Here is a 21,349-nt window from a genome sequence, read left to right as displayed (position 1 = left end):
ATAATTGCAGCACTACAGTTGTGCCACTGTAGCACTTGTAGTATAGACATACCGGATAGTAGCAAAAGTGGTAAGATGCAGTAGCTGATGGACAGAAATCACATCAGTAAGGTCACAAATAAGCAGCATGGCTGATGTACTCCAGTATGTAATACCACCTCCTGCTGCTGCTGCTGGGAGGACCACTGGTGGAGTTGGAGCAAGTCCAGCCTCTAGAGATGGAGGCCTAGAGCAGGGAATACAAGCTTCTACTGTTGCACTATTTTTATTCACCCTCACAGTTGCAGAGTATAGGGCTACCCACACATACTCCCTGTGCCTCTGCTCCTGCTTTCCCTGACCCAGTTTGGAAGTTTGTGGGAAGGCAATCGAGTTAGAGGAATGGAGCTTTCTGAGTCTGGTGGTGGTGGGCACTAGGTGGGGTGGGAAGGAAAGATTGTGGGGATAGGTTTTATGAGCCTGGAGAATGTGTGAGAGTGCATGTGTGTACATGCACATGTGGGTGGGGGCTATTCAGACTCTCAGGGGAGGAGTATTTAGGGGCGAGGTTCTGAACTGTTATGTGTTGCCAATTTTCATGATTTTATCATGAGGCTCACACTACATGGTGTTTTTCATAAAGCCCAGTCTTCTGGAGTCATGGGATTGCATCAGAATGGCAGGGTTTGCCCCTTAATGATCTGGGTTCTTAAACTGTTAACTTCTACATTTTTTTTTTTTAATATTTGTACGAAGTCTTTGCTGTTCACTGTCAGATGTATAAATATCCCTTGTGATTGGTACATACAGTCTCTTAAGAATCAGGCTCAAGCATCGCATTCTATAGCCTAAACTGATTAGAGCGAGGAACTGTAACCTCTGAATCTGATGTGTTTTCCATTTATTGACACGGCAAATCCTGGTAACATTCCTTTGCCTTCTTTACTCTTAACCCTGGTGCGAAGGAGGCCCCACATAACAAAACATGGATCCTGACAGTTCTAGTGTACAGAGCAGGTATCAGAGGCAACAGTTGACATAAGGGATTTATGCGTGAGAGTCAAAGAGCCATATTTGCCTTTCACTTCCAGCAGTATCAAAGGGAATAATCCAGTACAGTCAGTGGAATTCCAGCAACCAATCAGTTGAATTTTAATGCAGACATTAAAATATTCTATATGCTCAAGTTGGGAGAAACAAACAAATACTGAGACATGAAAGGCTTTGGTTATTTTAATGGTCTAATCCATAGAGAAGATCAATCCATCTAGAAATGGCTAAAATAAGAATGGAGATTTGTAGACCAAACTATATTAGAGAGATTGATCTTCCTATAATACATCCACAACTGTCATTAATGAGACTGGGGGAAGAGACCACATAGATTAGTTTCCTACAAAAATGAATATTTGGGGATACACTGTAGCACTGGAATGGGGAAGGGGCAGCAAGTTATATGGGCTTGTGGTGCCTGTGCTCCAGCAAATTCAGGGATCCACTAATATTCAGGGCCGGGTCTCTCCCCTGGCCCTGCCTGCTGCTCAGCGCGCCTCCCCCAGAGTGTCCCCTGACCCCGCCTGCCGCCCCTGCGGGCCTCCCCCGGAGCATCCCCTGCTTGTGCCCTGGGCAGTGGGTGGCTGCCCTGCAGCTCCGCTCCTTTGCTGGCTGCTGCTGGCTACAAAAGAGTGGCACTGGCACCAAGTTGAGGCAGCGACGCAGCTGCTGCTTGCGGAGGGTTGAGGTGCACACATGATGGCAGTCCCCCCGCCCCCTGGGCACCCACCACAAGAGACTAGGGGGCTTCCTAGACCTGAGAGGGGGCTGGCCTCAGGAGGATGTGAAGTGACAGTGTTGGGTGAGTGTGCTGCTGCAGGGAAGTGGGGGCCCCTCCCCCAGAATTCAGTGCTGCCGGCGGGGAGAGGGCTGAGAGTTCTCCTGCACCCCAAACATAAACGCCTCATCCCTGGCCCACACACCCCACCTCAGAGCCCGCATCCCCAGCCCGAGTCCTCGCCAACCCACACCCCAACTCTCTGCCCCAGCCCTGAGCCCCCTGCTGCACCGTGAATCCCTCATTCCCAGCCCCATCATGCAGCCCTCACCCCCTCACCCCAACCCTCTGCCACAGCCCTGAGCCCCCTCATGTACCGTGAACCCCTCATTCCCAGCCCCACCACGCAGCCCTCACCCCAGCACCTCAACTCTCTGCCCCAGCCCGGAGCTCCCTCCTTCACCCCAAAACCTTCATCTTCAGCCCCTTCCCCCACCTCGCACATTGTGCAATATAGAGAAACTGTTAAACTCTTAATGTAAAAATGGCCTGGAAACAGTATTTAAATATATATATATTGGTGGCGCGGTGTGGGGGACTTGGACCTATTCTGGGCACCACCCAAAACTATACAAGTTTGCCACCCCTGGAATGGGGTTCATAAGAGGTTATAATACTTTTATTGATTCAAAACTCTCTTTAATGCAATGGAAGCTGGAGGAAGTAGCCCCTTTTTCTGCTTCATGAATATGCATGAGCAGCTTGCTATTTTCTCAAAAGTATTTGCATTTTCTGAACAAATATTGTTACAAATGTTTTATGCTACTAGAAACTCTAGATGTTTTGCTTAGTTGTGACAGGTCAGAAGAGACATACTTTTGTTTCTGCTTTCTGATCAGATGAGTGTTCCAACATTTATATTCAAATTTTTATACCAGACACAACCAGCAGTCCATCCAGACCAGCATCCTGTCATTGACGGTGGCCAGTGCCAGATGCTTCAGAGGAAGATGCCAGAATTGCCATAATGGAAAATCCTGGAATAACATTTTAATAGGGAAAGTTTCTTCCTAAGCCCCGTCAGTTAGTGTTTGGCTTATGCTCCGATGTATGAGAGTTTCTTATAGCCTTTATATTTTTTATCCTGTCTAAATAGTTGAAACTAAACTGTTCTAATCTTTTCATATCTTTATTACAAATATATGATCATCCTGTCTTTTCATATGTATCTCTCTCCATACTTCTGATCATTCTTGTCATTCATCTCTGGATTCTTCAATATTTATCTGTATTATCTTCGAGAGGAGATAACCAGAACTGAATATAGCATTCAAAATAAGATTTGAATATTTTTATCACAACTACTTGCACATGTGTATTAAAGTTCAATTTCTGTGAATTGGGCAGGATTGGAAACTTGCCATCTGCGTGTTAGTAGAAAACTTGATTGCAAGTTGGTCACAGTAAGTAAAAGAAAAAGGTCAAGCACATGGGCCAGGTCAATTCATTTGAACACTGAATATTTGCCATTGCTTTCTGTGCATTATCATCTCTCTTTTTTTCCAAACTCAGTTTATCCATCTCTAGTATGAAGTTGCTTGACCACTATGGGCCAAATTCTGTGCTCACGGTGCTGTATTTCAGAAGTAACCCAACTGACTTCAGTGGAGATACCTTTGTTTCATCCTAGTGTGAGCACTGAATTTGGCTACCTTCCCTTAGTTAACTGAAAAATACCAATGGTTCCAGCCAAATCTGGACAATTATTTATCATATATTGATGAGTTTGGTTTCTTGAACATGCTGCATTTCCTTTACCCATTCCCCTAGTCTCCAAACAAATGAGCCAAAGCATGATTTAAACATCTCCTTCCTTTGAATTGCTTTTAACTCCCAAAAATCGTTGAACACTTTACTTGTGCATAAACCCACAACAAAGCTAAAAGGACTAGTTTTTTATTTAAAAAAAATTCTCCCACATCCCTAATAAAGGTACAGTTTATGTTTGTTCTAGTTATGTCAATAAATTTATTGCTGTGAATACTAGAAATGACCAACACCACATTTGGCTATTCTTAAAGCATACCCAAGTGACTGAATACAAGAAGTGAAAGGAAGAAAAGAATATGAGTAAATGAATTCAGCAGATGTGAAACAATCATACTTCAGAAGTATTTCAGAAGTGGGGAAAGTTTGTAAATGTTTGTATTTTTTCCTTATCACAATTTTACTATAGGAAATAACACACCCTGTTTTCTTACATTTGTAGCTCTCTTTTCCCTGAAATAGGCCTCAAGCTAGGTGTAATATTTACTTACCTATGCAGGTGCGTTCATCAGCATGGAGTCTGTATCCCATATCGCATATGCAATAGAAGGAGTCCAGAGTGTTAACGCAGTTCTGCTGGCACCCTCCATTCACTACTGCACATTCATCGATATCTAGAGAAGGAAGACAGACGGCGGAGGTTACAATGTCATTTCAATGTCAGTCTCAGAGAAGAGACACATTATTTCTCTTGGACAGTAGATAGCATGTATGTGGTGCAGCTCTTACATTGATGCTGCTGCTGATCTTTACTTCTTTGATCTAATTTGGTTCTGCTGCATAAAGAAAATGCTGAAGATGGAAACTCTGAGCTCTTCAAAGTTCCAGAGAACTGGCATTGCCTGGCTTCTCTCTGCTTCTTAAGCACTTGATAATTGGACAGATCTGTGACATGCATGATTCCTTGGGGGCAGGAAAAATACATAGGGAAAGAATTACAATAACCTAACACATATGAGCTTGCAGTCACCACTGGATAAACATCTAGCATTTGAAGATGATGTATGAAGGATTCCTTTTGTGTCAAGCCCTTAACTCTACTAGTTGGGATCCTCATGTGCAATGGGGCAGAGAACTGAAGAAGAAGGGGGGAAAGACATAAGAACACAGATAGTGTTTTAATTTGTTAATCAACTATTTCTTTCACTAATTTTATCTATTTGGGGGCCTGCACTTGCTCCTACTGAAGTGAATGGGAGCCTAGGAATTCACTTCAGTGGAAGCAGGAGCAGTATCTTGTGCCACACAACTTCTGTGACCCCTATCTCCTTGAGCTCTAGCTGATGTTCTTGATGGTTATCTTAATTTTTTTCCTTTCTCAAATGGCCTAAGAATCACGGAAGAGCTGTTACCTCATCTCCAGCTCTGAGAACAAAGCAAGCAACTTTCTATGTCTCACTTCAGAAAAGCACTGTGTACTATACTCTGGGCTATACCTCAAATTTCTCTCAGATAAAGAGGGAAAATGCCACTGAATCAGCTTGAGAACATTTCTTAAATCTTTTGCCTGACGGTAAGGGTAAGTTGGGAGGACAAGCTTGAGTACATTTGCAGCCATAACAGGTTTTAGGTAGATCCACAAAAATGAACATTTTACAAGGTTCTGAAAGGTTTTGGATAAGCAGCTTCCATATCTTTTCAGCAACACTAGCACAGTTTAAATAGCAACATATTGGAGTACTGATGCCACTGAATCAAAAATCACCATAGAATTACTGAGGGGGCCTTATCCAAAATTGATGGAGATTCCTGTTAGTGTTAACAGGCTTTGGATCAGGTGCTATGAGTGCCCAAAAATGCTTACCTACCCAGCCACACATAAATGGAATGAGGGTGAGGAGCCTGGGTTTCAAGGCAATACAGGCCTTTCCCACACTGGTGGTGGTGTCTAGGGTATGTGTAACTATATGCCACATGAAAATAAGGCTGCATCCACACTGTGGTGTGTAGTTACACATGGCACTGAAAGGCTCTGGCAGGGAAAGGCATCTGGAAAAGCTGCCAGAACCTTTCATTGTAGCAAGAAAAGGCTCTGGCAGTGCCATATCAGTGCTTCACCATCTACACTGCTATGTATACCTGTGCTGGGAGGGCATGTGTGACGTTATTGATATAATCTGGGACCATATAGAACATGGTTGCAACCAAGGTCCTGTAGTAACACCAAATCTTATGTAAAGGGGGTCAAATAAGGTGTCTAAGACCAGATGATGGGTTGCTGGTTATGATTATGCTGCCTATATGTGTATATCATTTTGTAGTTGAAGTTATGAGTTTTGTCTCTATACTGTCTGTATTTCAAATTTGTGCTGTGCTTCTGGGTGACACCCCAGACAAGCTGGTGTTAGCTCTACCTAGCCTGCTTGATGGCCCATTAAGGACCATCAGCTATACAACTGACCCATTGAGAGAAGGTAGATACACCTTGTAACTCAGCAAAGTATGCAGGAACTTGCCCATGTGGCTCCAGACTCCATTTTGCTGTAATTTTCCATAGTAAAAAAAAAGAAGTGTTCTTACACCTGGGAATAGCCTATAAAAGGCTGATGCCTCATCTCCATCTTGTCTTCAATCCTGCTTCTTACCTCTGGAGGGACTTTGCTACAAACTGAAGTTCTGAACAAAGGACTGATGATCCATCCCAGCGGGGAATGTACTCCAGAGACTTGATTTGAACCTGCAGTTTATTCCATCACTGCTACAAGCCTGAACTAAGAACTTTGCCATTACTGTATGTAATTGATTCCATTTAACCAATTATAGCTCTCATCTCTCTCTTCTTCCTTTTACGAATAAACCTTTAGATTTTAGATTCTAAAGGACTGGCAACAGCGTGATTTGTGGGTAAGATCTGATTTGTATATTGACCTGGGTCTGGGGCTTGATTCTTTGGGATGGAGAGAACCATTTTCTTTTATTGGGATGTTGGTTTTCATAACCATTCATTCCCAGAACGAGTGGCACTGGTGGTGATACTGGGAAACTGGAGTGTCTAAGGGAATTGCTTGTGTGACTTATGATTAGCCAGTGGGGTAAAACCAAAGTCCTCTTTGTCTGGCTGGTTTGGTTTGCCTTAGAGGTGGAAAAACCCCAGCCTTGGTCTGTAACTGCCCTGCTTAAGCAATTGGTCCTGAATTGGCACTCTCAGTTGGGTCCTGCCAGAACCCCATCGTCACAACGTGCAGCATGTATTCTACCTCCTGCCATAAGCGTAAGCATAGCCTAAGAGGGAGCCCACAAACAGGGGAAAGTCTGAAACTGTTACTGGGGGGAAAATGTATTTTGAATGAGAAACACTAAGTAGAGAGAATCAGGAAAATGAGGCCGGAGAGGGAGATTTTTTTTTCCATTATACATTTGATGAAAAGTGTCTGATTTTTATATTCACATTGTTATATTTCTGCTTTGTATTTAATTTGTTATAAATTATGGTTTTAATACTTTTACGTTTATTTCATTAAAAAATCCAATAAAAATAAATGAAAAAGGACAAGTTTTAAAGATGACTTGGAAAGACAAGATTTCCTAAGCTTCTCCTGGCCATAAGGAAATGTTTTTATAACGTTCAGTGTTAATACTTCACATGTGAAATTCACTCATCTAAAATAAAGCCCTGGTGTTGACTAGTGTTTAAATTCAGATCGTTTGCCTACATACATCACTTACCAGCCCGTCTCTCAAATATGCTGTTTTATTAGGCTACATACTGTATATTTCCTTTTGGCTGGAGACATCTGGAATCTTTTTCTTATTAAGAGAAGTTGTTTGAAATGTAAACAGTAAACAGAGCATGTTATTCATCTTCATGTATATTATGCAATGTCACGTTAAGAATTAATTCATGAACTTTTTTCTCACTGATAATAATACATCAGGAAATCACACAATCCAATTCTTAAAAAATGCTGAGAAACTGTTTAAAAATAATTGTCAAGATAATTAAAAGCTACTGTTACAAGAATCCTTTTATCTGCCCAATAAATGTTTTTCACCTTAAATCATATGTCCAGTTACCACTAAAAAGTATCAAGAAAAAATAAAAACCCAGAAACTAGTTGCCAAAATCCTTTTATCAACTATTGTAAAGAATTTAAAAACAAAAACAAAAAAACAAACAAAAAATGAACAAGAAGGTTAAAGAAAAAACTAGGAAGCAGCAGAACTATGAGACGTAATTTTGAGCCTCATATTATGTGTTTTCCTCAAGAATCTTCATTACTGTGAACTCATAAGTATACAATAAAAGACAAATTATCTAACATGCAAAATACGGCTGCAAAATGGGATGCCTGCGCTTCTTAATAAATGGAAAAGACACACAAAGGTCAAGATATTATTAACAAAAGGAATGACTGAAGTTAGAGGTCTAAATCCAGTTTTATATATTTAAATAAGTAACTTGATTTTCAAGAAGGGCTGTGCACCTAAGAGCTCCAACAGACTTCTATGAGCCTAAAACTTTGTTCCTACTTTTCTCAATAGGACAACATTTTACTTGAGTTGAAGGCATAACTCATCAGCCTCTCTCTGATGCACGGGTTCCTCATTAACGTTTCCGATGCTTCAATATTTCTAGCGCTACAAGTCCAACTTCTGTGGGAGCTGCTGGGTGCTTAGCACTTTTGAAAATCAGGCTATTTAACTGCTTAAGTAAGGACTTAGGCCCCTAACTTTAGGCCCCATTTTTTAAAATCTTGGCCAAAATCCTTGGCAGGCCATGAATAAGTTAATAAAGATCCCATTTTTGTTTATTTCAAAGAACATTTCTTTGCCATCAAAAGGTTTTAGAGAGTAATATATTAACAGACAAATGATTAAGTTTCTTCGAAGCAAGGGGAAAAAGGTGCAAGATCAATGAGTTTGGGACACAATAATTCTATGGTTGTCTTCTTGGGATGCTATGTGAATGAAAAAGTTGACAATGGCAAATCTTTTAGTTTAAGGCTCTCTCTCTGCAGGATCAATATTTTATTAAATAAATGTTGAGAGATTCCTTCATGGACACAGATACCAAGAAACACGCAAGACACAGCTGCCTCTCATTAACTCCTGCATCTCAGAAACAGGAAACTGCTTTGCCCCCAATTACAGAAAAAAGTGCTATAATTATTTAGTCTATTAAGCATTCTGAGGACCAGATGCTAACCCTAGGACTTGGTCTATACTTGAGTATTAACAGTATAACTATTTCAGATCAGAATGTGATTCTTTTTACCAACTAGTTATACTGGTATAACCCCTGGTGCGGACTGAGGCTTTGTTTATACTACCACTTTTGTCAGTAAAAATTTTGTCGCTCAGTGGTGTGAAAAAAAACACCCTGACCCCCTTATAAAATACCTTTGTTAGAACAAAAAGGTCTCATTGTCTTCTCCATCAAATGTTTCCTAAACCTCAATTCCCAACCCTCATGTGTTCTGAGGGGAAAGGAGTGGCAGATGTTTCATTTGGCAGAGATGAGAGCCTCACCCAGGCACTAGAGGCAGTGTTGATGTTCAGCACTCACAAAAAAAGAGCAAGAGCAAGAAACAGATTTTTGAACCCTGGAACTCTGGGCATAATCCCAGCCTTCACAGTGGGGAGAATTCCCTGGGGGAGATAGTGAAACAATTTACAATATATTTACAGAAATGACACAGTAGAAAGGAGCTGAGAACATCAAAGATTCCTACTCAGACCATGCGGTGATAGGAAGGAACTGGAGAGGCATTGGCCCATACCACTCTTTAGGCCTTTGGTTCAGAGCATGAGGTAAAGTGCCTGTGTGGGCCAATGGACACCGCTTGCAAAGAATTCCAGACTCAGGTGCATGGGGTGTGCATGTGTACTTACATGTGAAATACACATAGGGATCATCACTCAAAGAAGAATTCAAGCTAATCATGCACAGCTAATGTGACTCTTTATTGGTTTGTACTCAAGGCCAAACTCCAACTCTTTTAGAAAAGTTGCACATGAAAACCACCTTACCGCCCAAGGTTTAGAATGACAAGAAAGATGTATGGCAGCACTGACATTTAAGCTTTTCTTATAATATGCCATGAGCATCAGTTCGGTTTATCCACTCCAAAGGATGTTTAAATTGCATGAGTGGTTGTTTCATGATGTGAAAATAACGTATGTTCAACCACTTTCTATTCATTTAGACAGCTTTTCTTTACACAATGTGTGTTCAAAACATCTGTGTAAATAACACAGATGCATAAAAAGAACCAGGATGGCTTCCTAATCACTTGAAGATCAGTCCCAAAGGAGATCATATTAGCCTAAAATTGACAAAATAAGCTTTTTTAGAGAGTGCCATTAAGGGATAAATGTATACCTGGTGTAAGGGCTTGTCTACATGTGGAGTTAACTATTTCTGATTAAGTCCATGTGTTGACTCCCTTACTGCAGAATAAGAGTGCCCTGTTCCTGTTTTGCTTAACCCACTGGATTTATATACCTTATAAGAGTGGATATAAATAAGAATAAGCGTAGAGTAGTAATGAGGAATAAGAGTGTCAACAAGGCCTTATGTTGGAATTACTGTTGCTTATACCAGGTCTGAATTTGAAAATGTCCATGCTGTATTGACAATTTATAACTATCCACTGATAAATCTATGTATTAACATCAATATTTTAAAGTCCTGGATATATATATTTCAATTGATATATTCTACAGTACTGTGGCTTACTATAGTTGTGTGGTTTTTTGTTTGTTTGTTTTTTGACTGTATTATTTTGAGATTTGATTGCATGATTTTTGAAATACTGAACGTTTGCTTTATTGGTTTGTTCAATTGGAAATGTCAATTTGTCTACTTCTCAGAAGAAAACATAACAGTTGTGATGGGCAAAGTTTAAGACTGGATAAAAAATGGTAACAAAAGTTCCCCTGAGAGAAAAGCAGAATTACTGATTATAGAGAACAACCTCTTTCTGCTTCCCACTTACTCATATTGGGGGAAGAGCGAGTATTGGCAAAACTGATCCATAAAATTTGTATTTCTTACAATTTTTTACATATTATGAGAAAGGAAAACAATACAAGATATATACTTGTATAAACAATGTAAGAAAAATAGCAATTGCCTAAGTAAGACAAAAGTAACCATTGAAACTAGAGGACAAGAAGTGGCTTCTTTCACACTTAGGTTTTAGTTTAGTCTTAACCCACACTAATACAATGTGTGTCATGTTGTCCCTCTGTCATAGTTGGTCTACTAGAAGACAACAGCCTATGTCTGCAACTGTCTGATAGAGGGTTTGGCTACACTTGCAGCTGTTTAGCGCTGGGAGTTAAAGCTGTCTTCGTACAGCTGTGTAGGGAAAGCGCTGCAGTGTGGCCACATTTGCAGCATTTGCAGCGTGGCCACATTTGCAGAATTTGCAATGGTTTGGGGAGTGGTGCATTATGGGCAGCTATCCCAGCATTCAAGTGGCTGCAACGTGCTTTTCAAAAGAGCGGGGTGGGGTGGAGTGTTTCAGGGAGCGTGGGGGAGAGAGAGAGTGGATTTTTGGAGCTGTCAGCTCCTTACCTTGCAAGTTCTGACCTCTTTCCCCATCCCTCTCTTATTCACTAAATGCAAATAGCCTTTTGTTTTTTTCCTCACAGACCAGATAAGCAGCAGCTCCGAAACAGACCCCCCACAAGCCGTGCTGCTTCTCTCCTCAAGCAAACACTAGCTCTGGACATTCATCCCCCTGCCTGCCTCTGCTCGAGCAAACAGCAGTTGTGTTTGTTTTTTAGATAAGCAGCTCTGGGAGTCCCGAGTTCACAACTAAACAAACAGAGACATCACAACAAAACGAAGAGTGTTTTGCTTTTCCTTAAAAGCATTATAGGAAAATTCCGGAGGTCAGTTATAGTGTAGTAAGATTAATCACTGTTTACACTGGCACTCCAGCGCTGCAGCACCAGCGCTATTCTCTTTATTCCCTTTGTCAAGGTGGAGTACAACCAGCGCTGTAGCCAAGGAGTTACAGAGCTGTAACTCTCCAGTGTAGCCAAGCCCAGAGTTTACTCCCTTACATCAAGTGGTAGACGACTGTGATGTAGTCCTGACTGTCTAGGTTCAGGCCCTGCTGCTGACCTAGGCAGGGAATCATTATAAAATTGGTGCCTAGACAAGCTTCTCCTCACAAGGTTAATAAAAGAAATAGTTTGATCAAATTGTGCTGAAGGGGATGATGGGTACATCTTAATATCTGACACATGGATAAAGTCAACACACCAAAACACGTCTTCATGGAAGACAAACTTGACAGCTAAAACTATTTCTAATCCTCTTTTTGATATGGAATGGTATGAAGCCTCGGGAGTCGAGACACATCACTACTTGGTCCTCATAATATGCAGAGAATATGAAAGTGTCAGTTGAACGAGAAAAAGGGGATGCATCTGTTTGATAGCTGTGTAAGCCTGTGATATATAAACTGCTCTGGATTCAAGCAGCCCTAATTAGAGTTTCAAGGAATTCTTCATCAAAAATATGTATATACACACGTGAGAATTAAGCAAGATTTGGGACTGAATAATTTGCAGGAAAGTCAAGGTAAGAGATTAAAATAAGAAATTGGATAATTCTCAAGGACAGACCTCAGAGGAGCATGGTGACATTTTCCCATAGCAGTGAGTAAATGCCTCTTTTTCACATTTCAGATGAGTGCAATTTTGTTCCTTCTTAATCATTAACACAAGAACTCTCTTGTTCAGAATCTTGGAACTGTATGCAAAATTTGAGAGAGACAGGTCAAAACACTATTAATGTCATTGCTACCATTAAGTATAATGATACTTTGGCACCACTGTACCACTGTTTGCCTCCAGCCCAATCCATATCTCCCTATGAAATCCATACACATGGGCCGAGATTAAGAGCGAAGAATGTTGCCAGAAGAGGTAAACTATATAAGGGTTGCAACCACAAGAACCACTGACTAGAAAAACAAAATGTGTAGCTTTATCTACACAGGACACAAAGAATGATATATTCAGGAAATTGTGTTTATTGTGCTGGAAGGTTGTATAGGAAGATGTGACGGTGTGTTCACATGGGTTAAATGAGGCTGAGGAAAGGCCATTTAACCAGACAGACCACAGCTAAGGGGAATTAGCTGGCCTAAGGAACACCTGAATAATGACAGAACCCAATTTGGAAGGAACAGGTGGGGCTAGGATAAAGCCAGGAAGCTAACAGTAGAATGGGGCTTCAGTGAGGGAGCCTGGGCAGTAGGGATAAAGAAGGAAAACTAGGTGGAGAGGGTGTAGGAAAAGACTCAGTGAAAAGGCAGCAAGGTTTCAGAAGGTGCAGACCTTCTGAAGGGGGGAAAAACAGTGACCTGGATGGAGGGCCAAGTCACAAAGACAGAACAACCTGAGTCGCAGAAGGTGAGAGAGGGAGGCAGCAGGGTGTACAGCAAACAGCAGAAAGGGACGTTGAACCTGGAAAGAGCTAATCCCCAGAGTGGCCAGGAGGAGGCGCCCTAGTGGTGAGAGGACCCTCATGACAGAATGCTTGTCTATGCACCATAAGAAGTTGAAACAAGACAACACTCATGGAAGATCCACATGCAGGAAGACTATTCTTAAATTCAGGTGGGTCCAAGTTATCACTGTTTCCAGCAGGTTTGATGCAACCTTATTTTCAAATTTTTCTAATGCGGAGCGTGCTCATAGAAGCAGCTACAGGAAGCTGTCATGCCATTAATTTTTATACAAAACTTCTAAAATCAGAATCTATTCCCAATTGGCAGGAAGTCAGCAGGGAGTTCAGCTTAAAAATGGATATAGTGTGATATGGCCTGTTGAACGCCATACAATTCAAAATCTGCAGCCAGTAAGGGTAAAAGGTGCCAAGAAAGTTGTCCTTCAATACCTTCTTCTCAGCAGAACATGATACAGTTTTGAAAAGAAATAATTATGAATAAAAATAGAGAAAAAGAGGCATCTTATGAAAACACCTGCTTTTTGATAACAGTAGTAAGAATGCCCTCTTGCTCAGCTCAATAAGTGGCTTCAGTACAGCATGGTGGGTAGAGAGATTCCTCTTATCATACAGTAGGTAGGATATACAACAGCATTATGACCACACAAAGGCCTTCATAATGTGATTTGTTCTCAGCTTCAGTTTATACTCGGTGTATCTGAAAGGAAAATTCTTTTTGTCACAAATGTGACCTACTTCAGTTGGTAAAAAGCCTTATGTCATTTTGTGGATGGATTTGTTCTGTAAACTGATTGGAGCATAAGCCATCATGGTACAAACTGATTTGGGTGGTACTGCTGTCCATCAAAATTATTTTATTAAGTGTGAGTCGCTCACATAATGCACCAGTTACACTTCAAAGATCTCTAAACTGATTGTGCTCTTACTTACAGCAGGATTTGATGGGGGGGAGGATGGGGTGGCAGGATCTGACCCTTCTTCCCATTGATGTAACAGGGAAATCAACCCCCAACCCTCATAGATCTCTGAGAATCTGCTGGAGCCCTAGGTCACAGTTATCTTTTCCAGTTCCCGTTAGAATTGCTCCGCTGGGATTTCCTTTCAGGTACTAGTTCCCGGTGCCCCTCATCAATAAGGTTCCACAGTGCAGATAGGGCTCCTCTCAGGAGCTAACATAACCCAGGCTAAGTATTAACTCCTGAGTAGATTCTCAGTGAGTGGGAACCAATGTATGTTACCTTGGCCCATTTTCATAGATTATAAAGCCAGAAGGACCATTGTGATCACCTAGTTGGACCTAATCTTGCTCCCCACTTCTCCTGACACAGATACCCAAGACCCTGCAGAGAGCCATCTCTGGGATCCAGGGAAGGGAAGGGGAGACATTATGCCATTACAGCATTAACAGAACCTAACCCTACAGTTCATTCATACAGAGAACTTCCAGAATCTGGTTCTAATGAAGGATAACAGCAAAAGCAAAACACTGTCTCTTGTTCCCTAACACTATAGCTGTCAGATTAACTCTTTGGATGCCCCTTTTTTATTAGCTGAGTCTGCACACTCCTATTTGCATGAAATCCCCTCTGAAAGGGTAACCATTAGTACAGCATGCCAAGGGCTTTCTCGGAGAACAGATGAGCATGTGTGCAACGTGTGCAATGTGTTTCAAGGTGGTATCACTCACAATTAAAACCACCAAAGTAGCCATGTCACTAGATTTTAAATAATCAAGCCCTATATCGGTCAAACCACTGATCTGTTCAGTAAATTTAGGGAAGGATGAAGCTTATTATGATCTTGTTGACAGTTCCATCTGGACCATGTCCTTTGGGCTACGGCTCTTAATGAAAGTGTTGACAGATAATGTGTTTCTTTTAGATTTTATCATGCATTGTTTTAAAACTTTGTTAAGAGTACATCATACTAAACCCAGGGATGTTTCACTAAAGAATGAGACTCTTATTAGTAGTCCCAGTGAAAAATGGCATTAGTTTCTTTCCAGTAACAAGAAATAGAATAAATTCTCCAGAGTTCTACTTCCCTATAGCTCTGTATCTGTCATTAGTCATTGTTTACATAGCAAAACAGGCAAAACCACAGAAAAATAAATATTTTTCCTACACTATACTCTCTACTGAGAGGCAAATATGCACATATATTGTAGAAAAGTGTAAAAAATGTTTTATTTTCTATTTACAATATTCACTGGAAGTTTCTAAACCTTTCTTACCATGTTGGAGTTATTCAGTTTCAAGCTACATTCGAGATATGTTCAAGATAAAGATGATTCATCTGCTGTTTAGAAGATGTTTTTATTTGCTGGTAAATACTTTTCTAAAAGCAAGCTGTTATTTAAATATTCACAATGTTTGATCCAGCATAAAATTGCTATTAACAAATTTTGGAGACCTTGACCAGAGCTTCAATTTCACACTTACAAAACTCTTCCAACACAATGATTAAAAAAAAAAAAAAAAGTATTGAGACATTTTCTTCCTTGACAACCACAATCATATCTTCATAACTGCAGAAAAAATTATCCAACTTTTAATTCACACTAGTCAGCTGCAACAATACTGCGTTTCTTTTCTTTGCTTTAAAATATACTAATAATTGTCAATCAGCACAGTGGAATGTTAACATTCTCCATAACCTATCTTTCAAAACTATTCATAAATGTTAGAAACCAGCTAATATAAAATAATCATTAGTGTCCTAGAAACTTCTACAAACATTTTTTTCTAGAGTCTATTTTTCTTCATAGAATTTTAATCTAAATACTGTATTTTGTCTAGAACATAATAGCACTGGTATGCTGTTATAAAGCACTTTTCACCTAAAAATTCAAATCACTAGTATACGTTAGTTAATTAAGCTACATTACACTCCTAATAATTAAATGTCAAAGCTGATATGTAAAACTGCATAAACTTTTCATACAATCATGTTTCATACAAACTTTTTGTGCAAGTTCACACATGCATAAATTGGACTACCACACTGAAAGAAATATATAGTGAATGACTGCCATTCTCCCCTAACTCTAAGAAACCAGTCCCTTCCACATATAAAAGAATCTATGGTTCCAGCTCAATATTTCCTTCCAAGTGGTATAGTTCACACTCAGTGGTGGGCAACCTGCGGCCCGTCTGGGTAATCTGCTGGTGGACCCCAGGACAGCGATTACATTGACCGTCCACAGGCCCAGCCACCCGCGCCGCTCCCAGTGGCCACAGTTTGCTGTTCCCAGCCAATGGGAGCTGTGGGAAGTGGCGCAGGCCACAGGGATGTGATGGCCACGCCTTCCTGTAGCTCCCATTGGGCGGGAACGACAAACCACAGCCACTGGGAGCTGCGGGCAGCCGTGCCTGCAGATGATCAATGTAAACACTGTCTCGTGGCCTGTTAGCGGATTACCCTGATGGGCCACGTGCGGCCCGGGAGTTGCCCACCTCTGGTCCACATGATGCTTCTCACTTCCTCCTGGACAGTTACAGAATTTAGACTCTTAGTGGAACCAGTCCATGTGATGCCTTTGTAATCAGCACTGAGCAGCTCTCCAGCACAATGTAGGCTTAAGCAGCTGAGAGTGTGGAGACAGGAACCAAGACCTGCTTTTGTTGGGGAGGCCCATGATATCTGGGAATTTTTTCCCCTTTTTCTTTTGTCAAACAGGTCATCAATAATTCATCTAATAAATAAAGTGTGACACAGGATGTCAGTTGTCTAAGGACTATGGCTAAGTGTCCTTTAGATAGCATATCCTGCTCTTAAAATACCAGAAGATACACTGCATGAAGACGTGTCACATATCAATATTACATACCATGCCAAATTCTTTCTGCCATATCCTGCCATAATTTGACAACTAGATGTAGTGTGAAGCTTGTTGATGAAGTGTCTTGTGAATTTTTAGTCTAGATTTTTGTTTGGGATCATCTAAACTGCCTTACAATGAAAGAGCAGGGCCTTAAAGGGACAAGCACTCACTTTTCTCTGCTTGAGGTATGGATGGTTTCAGTCTGATGTTCTGGAGGCATAAAGGGAATTCTGGGCTACAACACACAAGTTGGACCCATTGGACAAAGACAGTGGGGAAATAGTAGTATGGGTTGCCATCTCCCTTCATGGGGCAGAATACTGGTTGTTCTCAATGATACTATTGTTATGAAGGCTCTGGTTAAGAAACTTGCTCTCGACACTGACCATCTTGCTAAGCATTGGCCCATATAAAATCTCCCATTTTTTGAAAAACTGGTTGAAAACTCTGGCAAGTACCTGAAATCCTCAGATTTTCTCAATTCTAGTCAATCAAGGACTTATCCGGGGTGGATGGATTCAGTTTTAACAGTTCCGTTCATTTTTTCAGGGAGATGTCTGAAAGAGCGGCTCCTCTACCCTGAAGAATCTCTTATGGGGTATATCTTGTTATCCTTCTGGTTCAACATGTACAAGGAGGCTGGTAGGCAGGGCCGGCCTTAGGATTTATGGTGCCCTAGGCGAGATTATTAAACTGGTGCCCCTGTCCCTGATCTGCTCTTAGCAACACAAACATAAGCTTACAGTATTGGAAAACTTGCCACATTCACGTTATTAAAACCAGTTTAACTTAATTAAGCACGCTGTAATGCTGATGGACTAGCACTAAAGAAGCAGCACTACAGAAAAAATTCTGATGACAGAATGATGCAATTTTTTTTTTTAATTTATCAAAATTTCATTGGAAATGTATATGAAGAGGTATTGAAACAAAGATTTGTTTTTAATTAAAAGCAATCTTTCTGGCTTTTTTGGCTGCAAAATCAGTAATAATGTCATCGTATGACAAAGACAAAGTCGTGTCTTGTTCGATTGCAAGAATAGCAAGACCAGTTAAGCGTTCCTGACTCATCGTAGAGCGGAGATAGTTTTTAATGAGCTTTAGTTTTGAGAAACTCCGTTCTCCTGACGCTACTGTTAAAGGAATTGTCAGTAGAATACGAGTGGCAATGTACACATTAGGATATATGTCAACAAGTTTGCGGGTATGAATAAACTGTACAATGTCCATCACCGATTTTGCATGTGGCAACATTGATGACAGTGTACTCAATTCTTCGTACAGTTCAAGTCCATTTAAATCAAAACTATCACCGTGCTTCAGGAGGCTCTCTAGGTTCTTGCACTTTGTCATTAGTTGCTCTTGTTTTCCTATTTCATTGAATTTAGTTATGTCATACAAAAATCCAAACTGTTCATGGTGTACTTGCAAGGTATTAAACCTTTCATCAACAGCAGATACTGCTTTATCCATCACAACATTAAAAAATTCATCCTCAAATTTCTTTTCTGGATCGTCTATGGGCATAATCTGCTGTACAGATTCTTCACAAAGAAGTGTCCCTGGCCTTTTAAACTCATACTAACTACGTATTTACTTTATGAAAGTTGGAGAAAACATTGTGAAAACGTAAAACATTGGCTGCCCAACTTCTGGGCTGGCAAAAGTTATACTGACTCACAGGGAAAAAAAAAAGCAGGAGAATCTTAGTACAACATATGGTCACTCTATACCAGGGGTCGGGTCGGCAACCTTTCAGAAGTGGTGTGCCAAGTTCACTGTAATTTAAAGTTTCTCGTGCCAGTAATACATTTTAATGTTTGTAGAAGGTTTCTCTCTATGTCTATATTATATAAATAAACTATTGTTATTATCTGAGGTCTTGGCCACCGATCCTGCTCAGGCCACTGCCAGCTGAGTAAATGAAACCCCAAACCGGCAGCGGGCTGGTGGCTGGAACCCTAGGCAAGGATCCCAGGCCCTGCTCAGCCCGCTGCTGGTCTGGGGTTCTGACCACCAACTCCTGCCAGCCAGGATCCCGGCCGCCAATCCCCCCTCAGCCCGCTACCAGCCTGGGATTCTGCTCACCCAGGCTGGCAGGAGGCAGAGTGAGGCTGGCGGCTGAGCTCCTGACTGGCAAGGGGCCGGCAGTCGGAACCCTGGAGCAGCAGTAGGCTGAGTGCTGCTGGCACCCCAGACTGGCAGCAGACTGAGCCACTCAACCCGCCATCGGCCCTGCTCAGCCCACCACCAGCCCACTCAGCCCGCTGCTGGCTGAGTGAATGGAACCCCAGGCTGACAGCAGGTTGAGTTGTTCAGCTGGCCTGCTCAGCCCACTGGTAGCCTGGGGTTCCTTGGGGGTCCCCAGGCCAGCAGCAGGTGCTGAGTGGGGCCGATGGCTGGTATCCCAGCTGGCAATAGGGCAGCAGCCGGAACCCCAGAGCAGTGATGGGCTGAGCCGCTCAGCCTGCTGTTGCATACCATCAAAAATCAGCTCACCTGCCACCTTTGACACGTGTGCCGTAGGTTGCCGACCCCTGCTTTATACACTAGTAAGGAGATGAGCATATCACAGTTGTTGGAAGGCTCTTATCAGGAGTAACAGGCTATAGGAAAGTCAGTCAACATTTTTTGTTTCTCTGATGAAAACTGGCCCACTCCCTGCCTCAAACCAAACCTGTCACTAATAATTGTCAACGACTTAATTTTCTGTTTTTGGCTAAGATATTGATTTTTTTTTTAAATAATATTGAAATTGGATTCAGGATTGTTAGCAAGAATTTTTAGCAAACAAAGTTGTTAAATGACAATCTAAATGGCAACACAGTACTGCTTTCATGCTTGGCTCATCCCCCAGCCCGCTGGTCCAACAGCTGCAGTAGAGGAGTAGATGGGTGGAAAACTGCAGGACCCCAAAATCCACCTCTTGGGGTGCAGAGTGGCAACAGCAGCAGCAAACCCTCAGGTCCAATCACACGCCAATGGACACCACCACCAGCCTTATGGACCATGGTGAAGTTAGCACAGCATCTGATCTCAGGGACAGGGCACCCATGGAGCCACAGCAGCTCATCCTGCCCTATGCAGTTCCCCCCGGATGAGATGGATAGCTGGCAGCTGCCAGCCCAGGGGAGAGGCGCTCCCCAGCTAGGGTGGCCAGATCCAGATGTCCTGATTTTATAGGGCCAGTCCTGATATTTGGGGCTTTGTCTTATATAGGCACCAATTACCCCCACCTAGAGTGACCAGACAGAAAGTGTGTAAAATCAGGACAGGGATGGGGGGGGGGGGTAAAAGGAGCCTATATAAGAAAAAGACCAAAATTGGGACTGTCCCTATAAAATAGAGATATCTGCTCACCCTACCTCAATCCCGATTTGTCACACATCTGGCTAACCCCATCCAAATCCTGTGTGACATTCCAATTCTGGCTGCCTGCCCAGGAAGTGAGTTACTTTCACTTTCATTCCTCAGCAGGCAGCCAGCCAGCCCTCCCCCCACCTACCCCCAGCACCTCACCCAACCCAGCCCTGACGGAGGGGAGGGAGGAGAGAGAGAGGGGTGCTCCTGGGGAGGAGGGAGAAAGGAGGGGGTGCTCCGTGGGGCAGGGGGGAGAAGAATGGATGTTATGGGAGACAACAAAGGATACTGGTTCCAGAGCCACAGAGCCTGCCTCACCTGACCTCAGCCGGGTGGAAAGAGTCACACTCACAGGTGAGCTCCTGTCCCAACCCCCACCCCCTCCCCTTCCCAGAGACCCCAGCAGCCAATCCCGTCCCTCAGACTGTGCTGCATTCGGCTCTCTCTAGGACCCAGCAGCCCTGCTTCTACACTGTCTGGGCTGCCTGCAGAGTGGTACCCCCAGGCAGTGTGAGGCCCTACGCCGTTGCCTATTCTGCCTATGCCTAAGGACGGCCCTGCTGGTAGGGACTTAGAAAGGAGCTACAGGTTGTGTTATCTTCGGCAGGCTGATGATATCAAATCTCTGCCCCCTCCTAAGCAGTTGGTGCAGTGGAAATGACCATTGTCTGTAAGAGTCTTGGGTACTGGTGAGGATTTGTTTGCTGTGGCCCAATCCAGACAAGACTGAGGCTGGCTGGGGAAATGACTAGAAAAATTGGTGAAGAAAACAGCTACCATTTGTAACACAGGTTTGCAATTTAAGAGTCGTTAGTTCCTAGGCTTGTATTCCATGCTGAGTAGAGGGGCATTTTTTAACATGTGCCTAGTGAGACAAGAGAAAAAGACGGTTATTCACCTTTGTAACTGTTGTTCTTCGAGATGTGTTGCTCACATCCATTCCAGTTAGGTGTGCGCGCGCCGCGTGCACGTTCGTCAGAAGACTTTTACCCTAGCAACATTCGGTGGGCCGGCAGGGTGCCCCCTGGAGTGGCGCCGCTATGGCGCTTGATATATACCCCTGCTGGCCCATCTGTCCCTCAGTTCCTTCTTGCTGGCTACTCCGACAGTGGGGAAGGAGGGCAGGTTTGGAATGGATATGAGCAACACATCAAAG

At 42.4% G+C, this 21,349-nt stretch overlaps 1 protein-coding gene across 1 annotated transcript in view; it reads right to left on the bottom strand.

Annotated features, from left to right (window-relative positions):
- The window catches only part of LOC127057291 (multiple epidermal growth factor-like domains protein 6), a 290,208-nt gene that overhangs the window by 76,059 nt on the left and 192,800 nt on the right, over nt 1–21,349 (bottom strand). Inside the window, exon 6 of the mRNA XM_050966209.1 lies at nt 4,069–4,191. Within this exon, the coding sequence (XP_050822166.1) occupies nt 4,069–4,191 (123 nt within the window). The remainder of the gene's footprint in view (nt 1–4,068; nt 4,192–21,349) is intronic.

Source organism: Gopherus flavomarginatus, chromosome 8 (assembly GCF_025201925.1).
Source record: "Gopherus flavomarginatus isolate rGopFla2 chromosome 8, rGopFla2.mat.asm, whole genome shotgun sequence".
Classification (NCBI taxonomy): Eukaryota; Metazoa; Chordata; order Testudines; family Testudinidae; genus Gopherus; species Gopherus flavomarginatus.
Note: the sequence above shows the minus strand (reverse complement) of the source record. Positions and strands in the feature narration are given on the sequence as shown.